At 36.0% G+C, this 18,066-nt stretch overlaps 1 protein-coding gene across 1 annotated transcript; it reads right to left on the bottom strand.

Annotated features, from left to right (window-relative positions):
* Nucleotides 1–144: 144 nt before the first annotated feature.
* Nucleotides 145–17,627, bottom strand: GNS (glucosamine (N-acetyl)-6-sulfatase). Its single transcript, XM_014074510.2, has 14 exons — nt 17,358–17,627; nt 15,916–15,975; nt 13,988–14,194; nt 13,221–13,286; nt 10,020–10,118; nt 8,878–9,045; nt 7,449–7,531; nt 6,225–6,343; nt 5,850–5,953; nt 4,801–4,902; nt 4,178–4,285; nt 3,826–3,936; nt 2,236–2,396; nt 145–732 (listed from the first exon to the last, which is right to left on the bottom strand). The coding sequence occupies exons 1-14, from the start codon at nt 17,523–17,525 to the stop codon at nt 657–659; spliced, it is 1,632 nt and encodes a 543-aa protein (XP_013929985.2). The 5' UTR covers nt 17,526–17,627; the 3' UTR covers nt 145–656.
* Nucleotides 17,628–18,066: the final 439 nt, after the last annotated feature.

Genomic DNA, 18,066 nt, shown 5'->3' with positions numbered 1-18,066 from the left:
TTATTACCTCTAAGGATACCTGTTCTTCAAACTGTTGGCCCAAGTTCTAGTTTAAATATTCAGAATGGTATGCCTTATACTAGTAACTTTATTGTAGGACTTCTACTATTTTAGTGTACATGTCAAGCAGAAAACACAGTTGGGGAAGGGAGGTTTCTCATTTTAATGGGTTGATTCTGACTTAAAATATTGAGCGGATTCTGTAGGTAAGAACAAACATATAATATCAGACACATGGATTGTAGCCAGTGATCCAAGTGAACCCTGAAAAACAGGAAAGAAAACAAATGGCAACTAACCTTAATTTAATTCATCAGATTCAGAACGGAAGCAGTAGTGAGACGCACACTGTATCTTTTAAAAAGCTGTTAGGTAGTGGTTGTACATAGGAGACAGCAGTCCTATCCTCTGTGTATATAAGACCAAACAAGGACATTCAGATTCAAATCCCAAATTAATATTTAACTTCAGATGAAACATTTGTGTGGCAATCAGATTTGAGTAGACAGGGCAGATCACGTCACTAACACATGGCAAGAGATTGTTTAACCAGCAAGATCAGCTGATCTAATATCTCGACATCAGAAAGGACTAAATAGTTTTCTGCAGTCATTTCAAAGAAGTTGAGTTGGCAACAAACAAGCTAGCAAGTTCAGCTACAGGGATGGTACAAGAAGTCTGCGAGTCTGAAGCTCTTGGTTGCCAAACATCAGGTGTGGGTTGAATTTATACCTAAAGGGAAAAAAAGAGAAACAAATGTAAGAAAAGGTCTCACACATGTTAAAAAAATCTCAGTAGTGAAATGTGGATTATCAAATCTCTTGAATTCTGAATTCAAATGTTGTAATTACAAATACTGGGCTTAGAAATTGGAAGACCATAAATCCTAGTCTTGCCTTAGGCATAAAGCCAGTGGGGTGAGCTTGGTACAGTCACTCTTTCTTAGCCATCAGAAGGAGGCAATGGCAAACTACTGAAAATATTGCAAAGAAAACTGCAGGTATTATGTCAGGCAATCACCAAAACTCAAGAAAAACTTAAGAGAGGGGGCGGGGGAAAACATGCATTATAGAAAGTGTAGTACAGTATTACCCCCCCACCTTAAAATTAACAGAAGATGCTACACATAGCAGAATGTGGTCCATTAAATGAAGGATTCATTTAATGCTAAAAATAACCAGATGCCCCATTTACAGGGCTTTTGATCTTTAAATGTTTATAGTTGCATGCAACAAGAGAGGCAAAGTATGTTTATTTAATGAAATGTATAAAGCCACCCAATTCATATATCTCTGGACAGCTTACAATATACGGAGCCATTACAAAATCCCCATTAGGAGAGCAAGAGAAGAAAAAAAGCCAAAAGCCGAAGCAAATCAGGCCCCCAATAATAAAAAGGCATGAAAACACTTTTATCATCCCAAGTTTGCTTGGATCAAGAGCCAAGGCTTGATTAAAGGCAGTAGGGCCAGAACAACATGAAGCTTTGCAGGGATGATGGCATCCCTGCCGTCATAGAGGGCAGATGGTACAATAGAGAAGACATGCTTCCTGCAACCATCAGGTGACATTGTATCAAAAACAAACCCCACAACTTGTCAACCCTGTTGGAACATTTAAGACAGGAACAATGCGAGAAAGCAACCAGACTATGGGTTTTATAGGTCACATCCAACACCATGAATCTCACTTGGAAGAACATTGGTAACTAGTGCACTCATGCAGCAGGTGTGTCTATCAAGGCACACCATAATTGCTTGTACACTCACATTTTGGATCAATTGCAGCTTCTGAGTACTTTTCAAGGAAAACTCACAGAAAATGTAATAGGTCAAGTGTTTGATCATTTAAGACATGACTGACTGAGGATCAAGTCCTAGTCTGGGAAAGATTGAAATAGGTGTACCTGCTGAATCTGGCAAAGACTTCCTGGCCACAATCTGTTCCAAGTAGAAGCAGATAATCCAGGAAAACCTCCAAAATGCACAGCAGTTTTATTTACAGAAGTCCCCTCATATCCAGAACTAAAAATGTCAAATCCGTCATACCAGAGCCCAAGTGATTCTGCCTTATCAGGGTTGAATTTCAATCTGTTCCTCCCCCATTTTCATAGCCTCCATGCATTGGAACATGAACTTAGCAGGAGTACTTGGTGGGCCTATAGTTTATATGTACAACAGAGCATCAGCAGCATATTGATGATATTGAACATAATAACTGAAGCAGTATATTTACCCTGGATCAAAAACTCCTGGTGTGCGACACGTTGCTCCAGCACAGGACTGTAGCATCATTAGCCGATAATTCATTTTTTCTAAAATTTCTTGATCTATTGTTTTTGCAATATTAGTAATCTGGTGTGGGTCTGCAGTCAGGTTGTAAACTTCAACAAACACCTTCATGAAAGCAAAAGCAATGCTATTAGAAATATGCACTTAATTCATCTGACAAATCATTGTGAGTTTCTTCCGAGTTCTAATATATTAATGAAGTTGTTCATTCAACTCAACCAGATTTTTTTTCATGGATGAATGGAAAGCCTAGCCTTGGATCTGATTAGAAGTTAAAAATCATCCAAATGTTAATTTATTCATTAAAAGTATTCATTCACTCAAAGGTATTAAACACACAGAAGACCCAAAAAAGTTAGGTTCAAAATGCTTTTCCCGAATAATTTTTAAAGCACATACAGCCGTAATAAATAAATATGCTATACTTAGGATACCAAAATAATACACATCAGTTCTGTCAAAACAATGAATTCATGTAAGATTGAAACCATGTTGTGGATACAATAAGGGTGGCTGACGCAGTTGTTCTCCTACCCACAGGGTAGCAATTCCAGGCCCTCTGAAAATGCTAAGCAGAGCTTTGAAACTGCATCTCTTCAGGCTGAAATTTAATTTTTCATCTTAAATTTATCACTTATTGCCATAAATATGCTTTCTCCATTGTTGATAACATCCACAGTAAGATTATAATGGAAGCTGCCTATGTAGATTTCACATACTAATCTCAGTCTTCCCTTAGCTATAAAGAATCTAGCTAACTCAGAACAATCATCTCCAAAAGTGTTTGCTGCTAATGTTGGTAATCATTTCAAGATTTCAAAATTATGATGTGGGAAATGTATAGTCTGTTACCTATGCTATCTAAAATACATGACAACATAATAGAATACTGCAGCAATATAATGTATTACTAACATTTAAATCTATGATAAATATTAGAATGATACGTGGCTGCAAGTAAATTTTTGTAAGAGGGAATTGGATATAAAGTGCATTAGGAATATAAATATAGAATTATTTGCTAGAAGAGAATTAGGATGACAATTCTCTCTGCTCATAAAATTCTGGTATATCTTTAGGTTCAGCTTGTGAAAGCAAATCATTGCATTTTATTAACTTGAGACAAAATGTTGACATTATTTTTGAAACAGAACAAACTTTTTCAATGGATGATAACGGTTACTGAACTTTGGTCTTTTTAAAAAAAATAGAGCTTAAAAACTTCTGGAATATATAGTATTTTTTTAGAAATGGCTACTGCTACTTCACAGTATTAAAATCAATAGCTATTATAAATCCAAAGGAGGCTTAGGAATCTTTGCAGCTGCTTTATTGTAGTAAGCTTCAAAATGCATCTGATGATAACATACATAAATGCATACATAAGATATTTTATAGAAACATCCTGATTTTTTTTCTGCATGTGTTTTAGCAGTTTTAAAAGGCTTAATTCAAATCATTGTTAATTATAGAAGGATTATATTTTCATAAGGACTTCGATTAACATGGAATTACAAAACAAAGATAAACTTACCTCATGGTCATCAAATTCACAGTATTGCAGATTCCATTTAGTTGATAGTGTCCGTACACATGCGTAAGTATTGTTATATGCATCCTCACAAACACAGTCTGGAAAACAGTGCTATAAAAATAGCTAAGTGTTAGAATAATTTTAATGTCATTCAAATGATATAGAACACTGAAACATATATACCTTTAAGTCTGTCCCAGAGACCTCTAATAATAACATCCAAAGTTAATTTTACTATTCCCTGTATTCAGCCAACATTTGACTACTAAGTATTTCCACATACAGCCATCTCCCCCTAAGTTTAGAATATGAAGGATTCTAAAGAGAATGCAACATTTTCAACATTACGTACAGTAACACCAGGCCCAAGGGCAGGACAAGTAGGATCACTGCTGTTATGTCCTTCTCCTTGGTATTCAACCAAAACATCTGATCTCCAGGTCCTGTTTATTTCTCCTCTCTGTAACAAAGAAAGGATTAACCAAACTGGGGATTATTGCTTTTTACAGGCTCAGAGACTGTCTAAACCTCTGTAACCAATCTAGTTCTAATCAATAAAACAATCTTAGAATAGAAATGAACAACTGTCTTTTTCCAATATGTAGCGTCATCAAAAACACAACTAGCGAAAAATACATTTATTTTCAGATGATCTCATACCGCTTCACTGTGAACAGGAAGAGGAGGCATTTTGTTCATTTTAACCAGGTTTTTCAAACTCACAGTGCTCATCTTAGTTTTCCAAGATCTCATAGAAAGCTGTTTTGCATTATCTCAAACCTGCTCAGTTTAAACAGAAATTATCCTTTCTGTATCAGAAGCATACTGCTTCAAGCTGTAAAGCAATTCATTCCTACTAGTATTGACAGAAAAGTGTTTGTGAAAATAAGGGATTTATTGTTATAATCCGGTGACAGTTACACTAAGGAACCCTTGCAGCAATTTCCAAAATAAATACCTAATTTGTGCACTTACCAACAATGGTAACAATGACATTCCATCCATCTGGGTTTTATTGAGATCATAGCCTGCAATATCTAATATAGTAGGACCTAAATCAATGTTCACCACAAGCATCTAGAAGGAAATAACAACATTACAGATTTTCCAACTGAAACAATTAGTGTGTTATAGATTTACAGAATGTCATAAAAGATGCTTTGCGAGATTTGTGGTTTCTGACCATAATCTCTTAAATTTCAGTGAGAATGCCAATATTCTCTAAATTTTATTTAACTCTTGAGAATCTCCATTTAGAAAATGTTGCTGTGGTCCTAAAAATATTGCATGATTTCTGGATTATGGGTATGCCTTGCCAATTTTTGATAACATAATGAAGAAGGTGGCTTAAAGCCATTCATTCAGAATGTGAACATTCCATTTCACAATAAACAGAATAGTTATGTAGTAATTCAACTATTAGTCTAACCTTTTTCCACTCTTAATCATAAAATTACATGTAAGGATTTAGAAAGGAGATTCATTCCAGTGTACACAAAATATATAAGAAGGAAGAGTGAGAGAAAGAAAAGGAGGTAAAGAAATCAGTCCCATGATATATCAGTATGTGCATTTCTTATCCAACCCCAACCTCAATAAAATGATTACTTTTATTAATGAGTGGTGTTCAACATTTTTTTAGGGGGTTGCAGCCTTGCAAAGACTTCTTTGCTCATACCAGTCATCTCTTATAGCAATACAATGTTTAATCTTGGCTTGCAAAGAGAAAATTGATCTAGCCACCCATGTGAGTAATAAATGCTTCCAAAGACTAGATTTATAACAATTTTTAAAAATATCTCAGATATTAAAATAATGTAACTTCTTTTTATCAAGCAGATTCAGAAACAAATGCTATTCGATCGCTTTACCTACACATGTACATACAGTTTTATTGCATATCTCTTCTTACACAGCCTATTTCTATTCAAAATATCTTGCATTCTTATTAATTATACTCAACATATGATTCATACTATAAATGTTATGATATCATACAGTGTTGTCCTCAAGGGAAAATATACCTTGTTTGTCTGGTTGGGTTTTATTCCTGGGCCTCGAACAAGCAATGGAACTTTAATATCAAATTCATACAGCTGCCGTTTGTCAATAGGCAAAGAAAACTGGCCTATAAATATAAAGAGCAGAAATTCTATCACTCACAATTTTCAAGAAATTCTGAAGCAGAATATTTATTTCTTCAGAGATTGGTTTGCAAACTACTATTCTAAATGAGAATTTCTGAAGAGCATATATGAACATCTAAGTTGAAATAAATGATATCCAATGAGTCTGTATTATTTCTCTCCCCAGAATTATCACATTTTTTCTAAAAATTTTCAAATTTATACCTGGAACTCTTTAATTAATTCTTTTCATACAGGTAATATATATATTACCTGTATGAAATCCATTGTCTGATGTGTAAAAAATATATGTATTATCCAGCTCTCTCTGAAACTGCAGCTTCTTCACAAGTTTTTCTATTAGATCATCCACTGACAGAAGTGTTTGCCATCTGCATAAGAGATAGGATTTTCAGGTCAAAATACAAAAACTTTTAACAGCATTTTACATCTCACAGAAGACATTCATTTCACACATTCTACAAAGCCCTGATTTATTTAGGTCAAGTAAACACTGTCACCTTAGCTCGGCAAAGATTGCTTTAAGTTTTGTTTCCTTTTTTAATTACTTCATTTGCTCAATTGTAAGAGCACTCATGTGAAACTTACAATAATTTTTTACTTATTGCTAAAGAGCAACATACTAGCACATGCTGCCATTTTTCACTATTCTTCCATCAATAGAAGTAAGCAAATCATTATAATTATTTTGCAAAGTTAGGGTGGATGAGCTGTGGTGGTCCAGTGGTTAGAATGCAGTATTGCAGGCTACTTCTGCTGACTGCCAGCAATTAAATTCTTACCGGTTGAAGGTTGACTCGGCCTTCCATCCTTCCAAGGTTGGTAAAATGAGGACCCAGATTGTTGGGGGACAGATGCTGACTCTAAACTGCTTAGAGAGGGCTGTAAAGCACTGTGAAGCGGTATATAGCTGGTCCTCAACTTGCAACAGTTCATTTAGTGAGTGTTCAAAGTTGCAACAGCACTGAATAAAGTGACGTATGACAATTTTTCACACTTATGACCGTTGCAGCATCGCCATGTCACCTGATTTACATGCGGATGCTTGACAACTGACTCACATTTATGATGGTTGCTGTGTCCTGGGATCATGTGATCCTTTTTTGCAACTTTCTGTCAAGCAAAGTCAACGGGGAAGTCATATTCACTTAACAACTATGTTACTAATTTAACAACGGCAACGATTCACTTAACAAATGTAGTAAGAAAAGTCGCAAAATGGGGCAAAACTCACTTAACAAATTTTTCACTTAGCAAGATAAATTTTGGGCTCAATTGTGGTTGTAAGTCAAGGACTATCTATATAGGTCTAAGTGCTATTGCTATTGCTATGACAGATTGTTTTTGTAAAATACTATAAGCTTTAAACTTTCTAAACCTAATTTCTATATCAAAGCAACAAATTGAAGCATGCATTATGATATAAGCTTTTCTTCAATTTTACAAAAACAAATTCCTATAAAATTTGTTTCCTACCTTTTCCTAAAAGCATCATCTAGAAATTGTATTGATGAATTAGTCATTGGAGTCTTTGCTTGTCTGATAAGCCAATGTTTGTCCTGTAAAAGCATTGTTTAAAAAAATGAGAAAAAATGTATTTAATGTTTAATCAACATTATACAACTCTAGTTGAAAATGACGTGCAAAGTTTATAAGTCTACTCAGAAATAAATGGCACAGAATTCAGTGTGGCTTGCTCTCAGTAATCAGGTATAGAAGAGGTACCCTTATCCAGCTCTCCTATTTATTTAATGCAATCATTAATTTCAGGCATCTTTTCCCAAATAAAAAACCGGCTGCCACATTTTGGCATTTGATCAATTTCAATAGTGACCATTGCTTAAATAACCTCATACTTCAAAAGACCAAAGGAAAATTGAGCACCAGAATTTTCCATAAAGGTAAAGTGTATTTTGCCAGTTGCTGCTGCACTGTTTCTTCTACAAAGAAACCTAAACTCGAACATTACTATTTCTAAATATTCTTATTTTTTTTCATTAATAAAATAATATTGTCTGAGTGCAAGATCTTACTAGGCAGGAAGTAACGAAAACACCAAACGTTGCAAAAGCACAACACCTTGAATAGAGGAATAAGAAAAAAGAAAACACTAGCCAATATAAAATGAAGAGATATCATTATGCTTATATCATGAAACATCTTACGCCACTCGTTTTAATCTAGAAACAGAACAGAAGGCACCAGTCTAATCTGGAGTTGACATTTTAACAAAACAAAATGTGGGTTTCTGTTTGCTAACTATATACAACCCATTTTATTGCAAAGTCCACACAAATCAGCATGTTTGAAAGAGAAATATATCCAAACACAACTGAACAATAAATATAATTTCAGTACAGTTAGTATCTTCTTAATAAATGCCAATCTTATTTCATATTCTTCAAAGATTATGCATTTATTTACAATGGAATCTTATATATACTGAAATAGGACCTTGGGTTTAATTATCTATATTGTCAAATAAACAGCCCAAAAAACATCAGCAACAGAGTCAGATTTTTAAAACAAACAATTTAAAAGCAACTATCCTTACAGTTTGCCTTAGAAATGAGAAAACTGAATCATGCTTTGGATACAGATTAACAACTTGTGTCAGAATGCTAGGTAACAGGATGTTGGCAAAGCTGTTAAAACTAAATTAATCAAAAGAACAAAGTATATAGAAAGTCATATGCATTAGGTGGCAAAAAATGAAATGAAGAAGTGACAAAAGCATGTAATATTCTACTAGGAGAATATCAAAACCTAAGAATTTAAAAAAATGCTACTACATATATTTACTGCTACATATATTCAGAGGTCATGAAATTAAAGCAGGGATTCATTAAGAATATTTAAGTAAATAGTAACAGTAGAGTATCTATAAAAGATCTAGAATCAATACCTTTCCATGGATATTGAAGTTGTTATTTCTTGGAGCACTGACATTCTCAAAACTCTTCTTATACTGCGGAGCAGCTATCCAAGGTGAGTGTGGTGCTGGAGTTGCTATCATCATGAAAAATGGCTCAAAGCTGGATTTATACTCCAGAAAATCCAAGGACATATTAGCCTGAAAGCAGATGCTTATTAGTTTATTTACTCATTATCATATTGAATCAGAACCAGGTGTCAGAGAATACTTCAAAATCACAAACCATTACATTTATTTTAAATGTCTTGTTTAGCCTTCAAACTAAGAAATGAAGAAAAAAATTGCAAGGCAAAAGGGATAAACTGCTGATCTTCAGATATAGCAATTCAAGGATTAAATTGTATAAAGAAGAGAAACAGTCCCTAAGGATTTTGGATATAAAACTGCAATAAAGTATGAGAGTGATGAGGATAACCTTGGGAAGGTTCAGGAATGCCTTGATATCAAAATAATAATATTATAGAAAGCCCTGACTGCTCTTTAGAAGGCCAGATCCTGAAAAGGAAACTCAAATGCTATGGTCACCTAATGAGAAGGAAGGACTCACTGGAGAAGAGCCTAGTGCTGGGAAAGATGGAGGGCAAAAGAAGAAGGGGACGACAGAGAATGAGGTGGCTGGATGGAGTCACTGAAGCAGTCAGTGTGAGCTTAAAAGGACTCTGGGGGATGGTAGAGGACAGGAAGGCCTGGAGGAACATTGTCCATGGGGTCGTGATGGGTCAGACACAACTTCACAATTAACAACAATTATAGAAAACTAGGAACTACAAAGAGATGTGCAGAAAATTTGTACCCTAAATAATTTCATAAGTACAATGAGACATACACTTAAAAGTTAAGAATCTACTCTCAGAATTTCATTCTTCTCATCATACTGTGAACAATTTGAGCAATATGCTATTTCCAGACAGATAGCCATATTAGGACTGTATAGCAAAACAATGTTCTATGTCATTTTTACATAGATAACTATATTATGGCTAACATTAGAGGGACTGTAGTCTAATCAACTACTCTGAAGTCTGTGAATAACAAATTGGTTACCATTTTATGCACATTCAGTATACTAATAGAACAAATAAACAGGCTAAAGTTAGTTGAAAAATTCTTACCAGTACATCTGTCAGATAATCCATGCTGTAGTTTGCACCATGCCTATGCGCTTTTCCATTTACTGAAAGTGTGTAGTTATAATATTTGGAGTTTTTTTCCTAGCATAAGAAAATAAAAATAAAATGTTTATGCCCGGGAAATAGAACAAAACCAATTTCCTTTAGAATTTTGGCTTATTGAGCCAGATTCTGATATATGCCTTTCAATTGGCTTCCAATTTGTCTGTCATAATTATGTCTGAATTATGAACCTAGGGTTGTTTCTCCTAATCGTCTAAAATCTTACCAACCTAAAATATTCTATCCTGGCTTTGAGCAAATCAAACTAAGGCTATTAATTCAGGGATAACACTAAAAGAACTTTCAGGAAGAAGTTTTCTGGTTTAACAATTAATCAGGAAGCATCTTCCATTATATTTAATCTGAATAAATCACAATTCTTATAATCTTGCCTGAATTTGTCACACAAGACTATTGTTGACATAATTTCTTTAGGTTACAAAGAAATAACTTTAAGTCATAGCAGATATAAATGTTAAATACAGTGTTTTCCTGAAAATACGACCTATACTGAAAACAAGCCCTCAACCAATTTTCATGCCTGCCTATAAGCCCCACCCCTAAAATAAGCCCTGGTTAAACCCTGCCCACTGTCTGCTTGAATAAGGTGGAGTGAGGCACAGACATACAAATGCTAGGGTGGGGGTGGGGATTGGAGCTGCCCTACGCACCCACTTGCCTTAGGACTGCCACAGCCAGGCCTCCTATCCATGACACCTGTTGTGCTGCTGCCTAACTTCTTCTGCAGCCACTTGTGGCTGCTCGTGGCCTGATGCCACATGAGGCATCACGCTGGTGCCACAACTTGCAGAATGCCCCAAGGCTCATGCCGGTGCAGCAGCTCGGGAGGCAACAGCACAATGTTCCATGTAGCCTCCTGCCGCAAGTGCAACACCGTACCAATGAGCCGCATGGCATTCTACAGCTGCAGATGTCGGGCAGTGGGATAACAGATGTCAGGGTGTAGGAGGCGTGTCTGCGGCGGTCCTAACCTAAGCATCCATCCCCTGAAAATAAGACCGGGTCTTATTTTCAGGGAAACCATGGGGTATTCAATATATACACATTTATTTATAACATAATTGTGCAATAAACACATAGGTATTATTCCATTCTTAATACACAACTTTTTGAGGCATAATTAAGGGATGCCAGAGAAAATTAAATCTGTTTAAAACTACATACACATATAAAAGACATGAAACTATTTAATGTAAAAACAACAGACAATGAAGAATACTGGACATTTCACTAATAAACTGAAGTGCATTGAACTTTGCAGGACCATAAGAAAAAGTATCCAAGAAGAAACACATCAGTTTAATGTGAAGCTTGTGAAAAAGGCAATTGAAAAAAAAACAAGGGGATTAATAGAGCAAAATGCAAGCTTATAAATACAAGTAAATGTGTTTGCATTAAATATGAAGAATGCTGTGTGCAGAACAAGACAAGATATATTAGAAATAATTGGAAAATTCTATCTAGAGCTATACAAAGATCAAGATTATTCAAAAGTAACAACATCCACAAAAGAGGAAATTCCAGATATCCTAATAGAGGAAATATTGTGCCATAAAATCAATGAAAAATGGCAAAGTTTCAGGAAATTACTGTTACACTTGAAAAGCTGAAAGCTGGTGGTCAAAGTTTAGACAAGATACTAACAAAACTATATTCGAGATGCCTGAGAGAATAAAAAATACATTCTTATACACAAGAAAAGGGCTCAAGATGTAAATCATCTAACTATCATCCAATAAGCCTTCTTTCAATCATCTGCAAGGTTTTCACCAAGATAATAGCAAAAAGAATATTGAGAATATTATATGATGCCCAGCCAAAGGAGCAAGCAGGGTTCAGAAGCATATTGGATCATGTCCAAGTTGTTCAGCAATTCATTGAAAGGCACGACTACACTATGCCTCTGTGCATGGCTTTTATCGAGTATGGAAAGGTTTGATTCAGTATTCCAGCAAACAATAATTAATGCATTGCTCAATCAAGGCAATATCAGCCTGCCTTGAAGACGTATTTCATAAACTAGCTGGGCAAAAGATGGATTAAAAATCAATGGTACCTATTTAAATAACTTAAGATTTATAGGTGATGTGGGTCTCTTTTCAAAAGACCCAGAAGAGCTACAAAGACACATACAAGAGCTGCTCGAAGCAGGAGAACAATTTACTTAAAAATACACTTGAAAAAGAGCCAGTTTATGTTTAATAAATTCACAAAAGAAAGAAAATTATATCTGGAGAAGAACTAGATGTAGTAGATGTAGTAGACCACTACATATACCTTGCTCAACAGATCTCAGTGGAAGGTGATATAATCAAGGAAATTAAATGTGTTCATTGTAGTTGGCATGCATTCAGCAAGCTAAGCATACTTTTCAAGAACAATCTCCCCCTAAGCCTGAAGAGAAAAGTTTCAATCAGCATGTGCTATCTTGCTCTAACATATGTCGGTGAAACATACACATTAATTTCACAATCTACACAAAAGCTACAAGGGGTGCAAAGAACCATGGAAAGATACATGTTCAGCATTACAAGACAAGATAGAAAGACATCCTGCACATGGATTAGAGAACAAACAAAAGTATATACAATATCATCAAGAGAATAAAAGAATTGAAATGGAAATGGGCTGGCCACAAAGCAAGAAGAACTGATAGAAGCTGGACCAAGGGAGTCATTTGAATGGATCCTATTTGATAAAAAAGTGTCCACGAAAGAGGACTAAAACAAGATGAATCGACAACTGGTGGGTTCCTACCAGTTCGGCCAAACCGGTAGTGGTTTGCCAGCCTGGGTCACCAGAACGGACACACCTCCGAACCAATTCCCCGGTCGGCACGGCATGTTTTCCCCCCCATTTTTTAATGTTCTGCGCATGCGCAGACCTATTTATGGGCAACTGTGCACACGTGCAGAGCAAAATTGCACGCACACTGAACCAGCAGGAGTGCTGGCAGCAACTCACCCCTGATCAGCAAAAGAAAATGCCCAACTGGCAAAAGAAAATTCGGAAGTGTATTGGTTGGAAACATGCAGAAGAGGCCTTCATCCTGCAGTGAAAAGACAACAACTAGGATGATGATGAAAAAAAGACATACATATATCCTTCTTTAATACTTACCAAGGCATACCAAAAACTCCATCCAGGAGGAACATGGCCAAGTCCTCCTGCATCCTCTGCTCCATACTGGAAAATGAAAAATCTATTATTAAAGGAAGTTATTTCCTCATTTTCTCAGCAAAAATCTTAAGATTATCCAAAACAGCCCCTAGAAGAGGTTTGAAGAGTATAATATAGCTATTTGATCTAAAAATATAAAGCTTTAAGCAAAAGTAAATGCCATGTTTTTTCATGTAGATTTTTTTTCAATTGTAAGAGGCAATCCATGTTGTAAATATTGAGAGTTTGCATATAATTGCCTAATCCCTTATAGGTTTATAGGTTCTATAAGCATCAAATGACAATCAAGAGCTTCACTATTAAAAGTAGTGCTCTTGGGGAGAGGTAGCTTCTGAAGCTCACCTTCCATTCTTTCAATTATTACCAAGCTCCTAAGAACAAGCAGCTGATCATTCTCCACTGAATGCCACAAAATGTACCAGACAAACTCTCTCACAATATTTAGATAACATATAATTGTTCAGATTTTAAAATAAGGCAATTCAACTAACTCCCATTGTATTTAAGTACTGTATAAATTCTTGATATTACATTAATACATAATCTTAATCTTATATCTTAATTTTCAGGAGCATGATTTCCTCCCTTTATATATATTTAGATTAATCCAAACAGATTCTATTCTCCTTGTTCAATCAGTGATTTTATACAAGTAAAAATCTTTTAAAATGGGTATTTCAAACAAAATATAAAATATATAAACATACCTCATTCAAATATTTTCCAGCAAAAAATGTTTGATAGCCACATTCAGACCTGAGTAGAGCTGGAAAGGTATATGGCTCCTGAATCTTCTGCCAGGATTTGCTGCTGCAATTTCCTTCCAAAGTATTATTTACAACATGATGATTATGTGGATATTTTCCTGTCAAGATGCTGGCTCTACTAGGACAACACAGTGCACTGGGTACATACTACATGAAAAAAATGATTATAGAAATCAGTACAGCAATTTTCTGCATTCCTACATTTCAGTCTATAACTTTTACAAGCAAATTAACATACATAGATTGGTAATTGTAGGCCTTACTGTTTGGGGATTTAGTAATTTCCATCAGTTTTTAAAAACTATTCTACATACAATATCCAAATATATTTTAAAATATTTGATGACATAATATCCAGATATCTCAAATGTGGAAAGGGCTGGGCAGAACTTTTGTCTTAAAGTTCCAATACTGTGCCTTAGTTGTCATTTAGCTTGCTTGTAAAATACACATATGATTTTTTTTTCATTTGAAAAGGATATTACAGAGCCATAGAAACTCTAGAAAATATAATGAAGTCACTATGGTGCAGAATTGCCATCTCTTGGAAAAATCTTATTTTTTAGCTAAGCAATACCAGAGAACTATTTATTACTTTTTGCTTGATATTATAATCTAGTAATTATTTTAATTTTACTTTTAAAGAAAGAATAGAATTAGTGATAATTGCAGTTCCATCAATACTGAAATGAACAAGATGTTTATTGCAAAAATATTTTATAACACACGAAATAAGAATAAAATGTGTCACATTTTAAAGGAATATTTTAGCATTTTTACTGCCAAATTTTAACTGGCTTCTGGAAAAGCATCTTTCATAAAGGCAATGGAACAGAGCACTTCAAATACTACTGCTAAACCAAAATACTGTCTAAATTGCAAACTCTTCAAAAAATATTGAAATATTCTGAAGTGCTCTAGTTAATCTCAGAAGAGATTATATATATATATATATATATATATATATATATATATATATATATATATATATATATATATATATATATATATATATATATATATATACACACACACACATACATACACATACACATACATATACATACATACATACATACATATACTTTAATCATTGGAATAATGTTCTCCACTTGATTTAAACAACCTCATTTACAATAACACTTGTACTCCACATCCCCTAAAAATCTCTCCCAGTAGTTTGAGATGATGACCAGCGGGAAAGATATTCAGTATTGAGAGATAGCATAAGCCAAACAATAAGAAACCCTCCTAAATTGCCTCTCCCGACCTCCTCATTATCTTTGTGACTAAATTTCTAGGAAGAACAAAAATAATTTCCACCATTCATGCCAAAAGTATTTGAAGGCAATGTATATCTCCAACCAACATAAAAAGGGAAAATGAATTCCTATCAGTCTTTGTTAACAACTTAAGTGCCACCCAGATGATTATACTATAAACAAGCTGAAAGTCTATAATTAAGGAAAAATTACCAAGTAAACTTTAATTTTGATAGAAATCAGAGAATCTAATTAAGGCAATGCCCAAACCTAACAAATAGCTCAGAGTTTTCTGACGTTGCCTGGCTAGAAAATTAAGATTTTCCCAATAGTTTACATCAGCAAATGATTAGAGATGACAATTCTACACCACAATGATTTCATTATATTTTCTAGAGGTTCTATGGCTCTATAAATATCCTTTTCAAATGAAATAAATCATAACTGTATTTACAAGCTAGCTAACTGACTACTAGGACACACAATTAGAACGTTAAAAGTTCTGCCCAGCTTTTTCCTTGACTTTAATTATTCATGCCTTGAGTCAGTTGCCTTTTGTCTTATGCAATTCACTTTTGCAAAACCCACCACAAACTATGTACTTACTGCATTTGAGAAAGTTAGGCCCATTTCTGCAATAAGAGCATTGGTCTTTTTCAAAGGTGTCTGAAATAAAGGGAATATATAAAGAACTGTACATTGTAAAAAGGAAGATGTCACGACTACAATCTTTACAAAATAAATAAATAACACTACATGCGCTAGAATTTTTCCCAACTGCACATTTTGAGGAGCTGTGTATACAGTATTCCAGCTAATCCAGAACTGTTTGATGTTGCATGCTTTAATCTTCAACAATAAATGTTATAATTGCAGAGTCAATATTCTTTTGGTACTGAAATCTCAAAATTGGAAGGGAATTATTCCATTATTACAGTATATTAAATTCTTGCATGGAAAATCATCTGATTTCTGCTCAGATGTCCTTCTTTAGGAACAAGCATGCTACAATAGTGGAATTATATATTAAATAGAAAATACCTTTAATTGAAATATTATTTTAATGTGAAACCCTCATGCTTCACCCAATCATTAGTAATGAGAATAGTATGTAGTAAACAATTTTTTTAGAAAATGTATTTTAGGCAAATGTCATTCACAGCCAATTCTGATGGGTAATTCAATAAATATTCTGAATTTTTTGTCTTTCAAGTTTCCATGGAATCTAGTTTAAAATATTCAAAGATTGCTTCAGGACTCGGCTAGTATCTTAAATAGCATGAGCCCCAAACCTGAAGCACAAACCAGATATTATTCACACCCCAAAGAATGTAATAACAAACCTTGAGGCAGAAAATCCCACAAGCATTTCTGCTAAGGAATAAGAGCACAACCCATAAATTAAGCAATTTCCTTCCTTTTAGATTACTCAAAATCAACTGCTACAAATGGGCTTCTTAATTCTAGAGCAAAACACCAACAGATGCAACTCTGTCCCAAGCCTTTGCACACTTCACTACTGTCTCAACACTTATTTTGATGGGTTCCACTACAGGTGCATGCAGGATTGGGTGCATTTCGTCTACACGCCACTATGGCTGCAACTGTTTTTAAAAGTATAGTAAGAGGCTCTTTTGAATCCCTTTTTTAATTCATGGAATGGGGAAACAATCAGACCCCAAGCCCAATCGGTGTGTGTGTGTTGCTTCCTTGATGACTTCAATCCTCAATATCCCCGCCTAACAAGCGGTAACTTCTTCTATTCAAGAAGTTCCAGGTGGTTTCAGTTCTCTCCCCCGTTTCCCTTATTCATGCAGTTAGGTTGCATGGTGCCCTCCCTCCCCTGCAAGCTGCAGGGATGCAAAGGTAGCACAGACGTATCATGAGAACTCTCCATCCCGGGTTCTGTGGGCACCGAGGTCGTTCCAGGGGGCTTTTCTGCGCATCCTTCACTACCGCATCCGAAACTCTCCGACCCACCCGCGTTCCTTTCTCCTGCTCCCCCCCCCTTCCCAGCCACACGGCGCATGGAGCAAGAGGACTGTTACCATCCCCCCCAGGGAGACGTCCTGGTCATCTGTCAGAACCAGCACCACGTTGGGCTTCCGCTCCCCGTTGAGACCGGCCGCCCCTGCTGTAGCGCCGGCCCAAGCCGAGGAAGCGAGGAGCAACAGGAAGGCCAAAGGCCGAGCGGGAACCAGGCGGGCTCGAACCATCGTCCTCGCACCCGAGAGAGCGGCTCAAGCACCGGACCGCGCGAGGACAGTCGCGAGACGAGGAGACGCGGCGCGCTTCCTTGTTTCCTTTCCTCCTCTCCCCTCTGATAGGCCGGCGGGCGGAGCCGAACCAGGGTCACATGACCCGGGGGCCTCCGGCAGCTTCCGCGAAGGCCGTCAAGAGACGCTCCCGGGTCCTCCGCCCACTCGCTGTGCGTCGTTGCCGCGCCCCGGTTGTGATTGGCTGCGGTCGCTTCGGCCGTCGGTTTCCTCGAGGGAAGGTTGCCAAAGGGCGGCGTCAGGGTTTCATAGGTGTTAAGACGCTGAGTCCCTATCGCCTGTTTAGTGGCTGGATGTTTGTCAGAACCATATAAATCAGGGGTCTCCAACCTTGGCCACTTGAAGACTAGTGGACTTCAATTCCCAGAATTCCTCAGCCAACAAAGCTGATGTATTATGGTATAATCCTTTACCAAACCATGGAACAAAATATTGTTTAAAAAACACAAATAAACAACAGTCCTGTCAATTTAGTTATCTC

The sequence above is a fragment of the Thamnophis sirtalis genome, unplaced genomic scaffold, assembly GCF_051295495.1.
Source record: "Thamnophis sirtalis isolate CommonGarterSnake01/CBP01778 unplaced genomic scaffold, rThaSir2_p1.2 scaffold_9, whole genome shotgun sequence".
In the NCBI taxonomy this organism is placed as follows: domain Eukaryota; kingdom Metazoa; phylum Chordata; class Lepidosauria; order Squamata; family Natricidae; genus Thamnophis; species Thamnophis sirtalis.
This window is presented reverse-complemented; position numbering and strand designations above follow the sequence as displayed.

Bases quoted from the DNA above. Each gene is read 5' to 3' on its own strand.
- GNS (XM_014074510.2), bottom strand. From the start codon at position 17,525: ATGGTTCGAGCCCGCCTGGTTCCCGCTCGGCCTTTGGCCTTCCTGTTG. The intron at 9,046-10,019 runs GTAAGAATTTTT...ATCTGCTTTCAG, and splicing joins ATTATCTGACAGATGTACTG to GCTAATATGTCCTTGGATTT. The intron at 2,397-3,825 runs GTAAGTTTATCT...GCTTTCATGAAG, and splicing joins GTGAATTTGATGACCATGAG to GTGTTTGTTGAAGTTTACAA.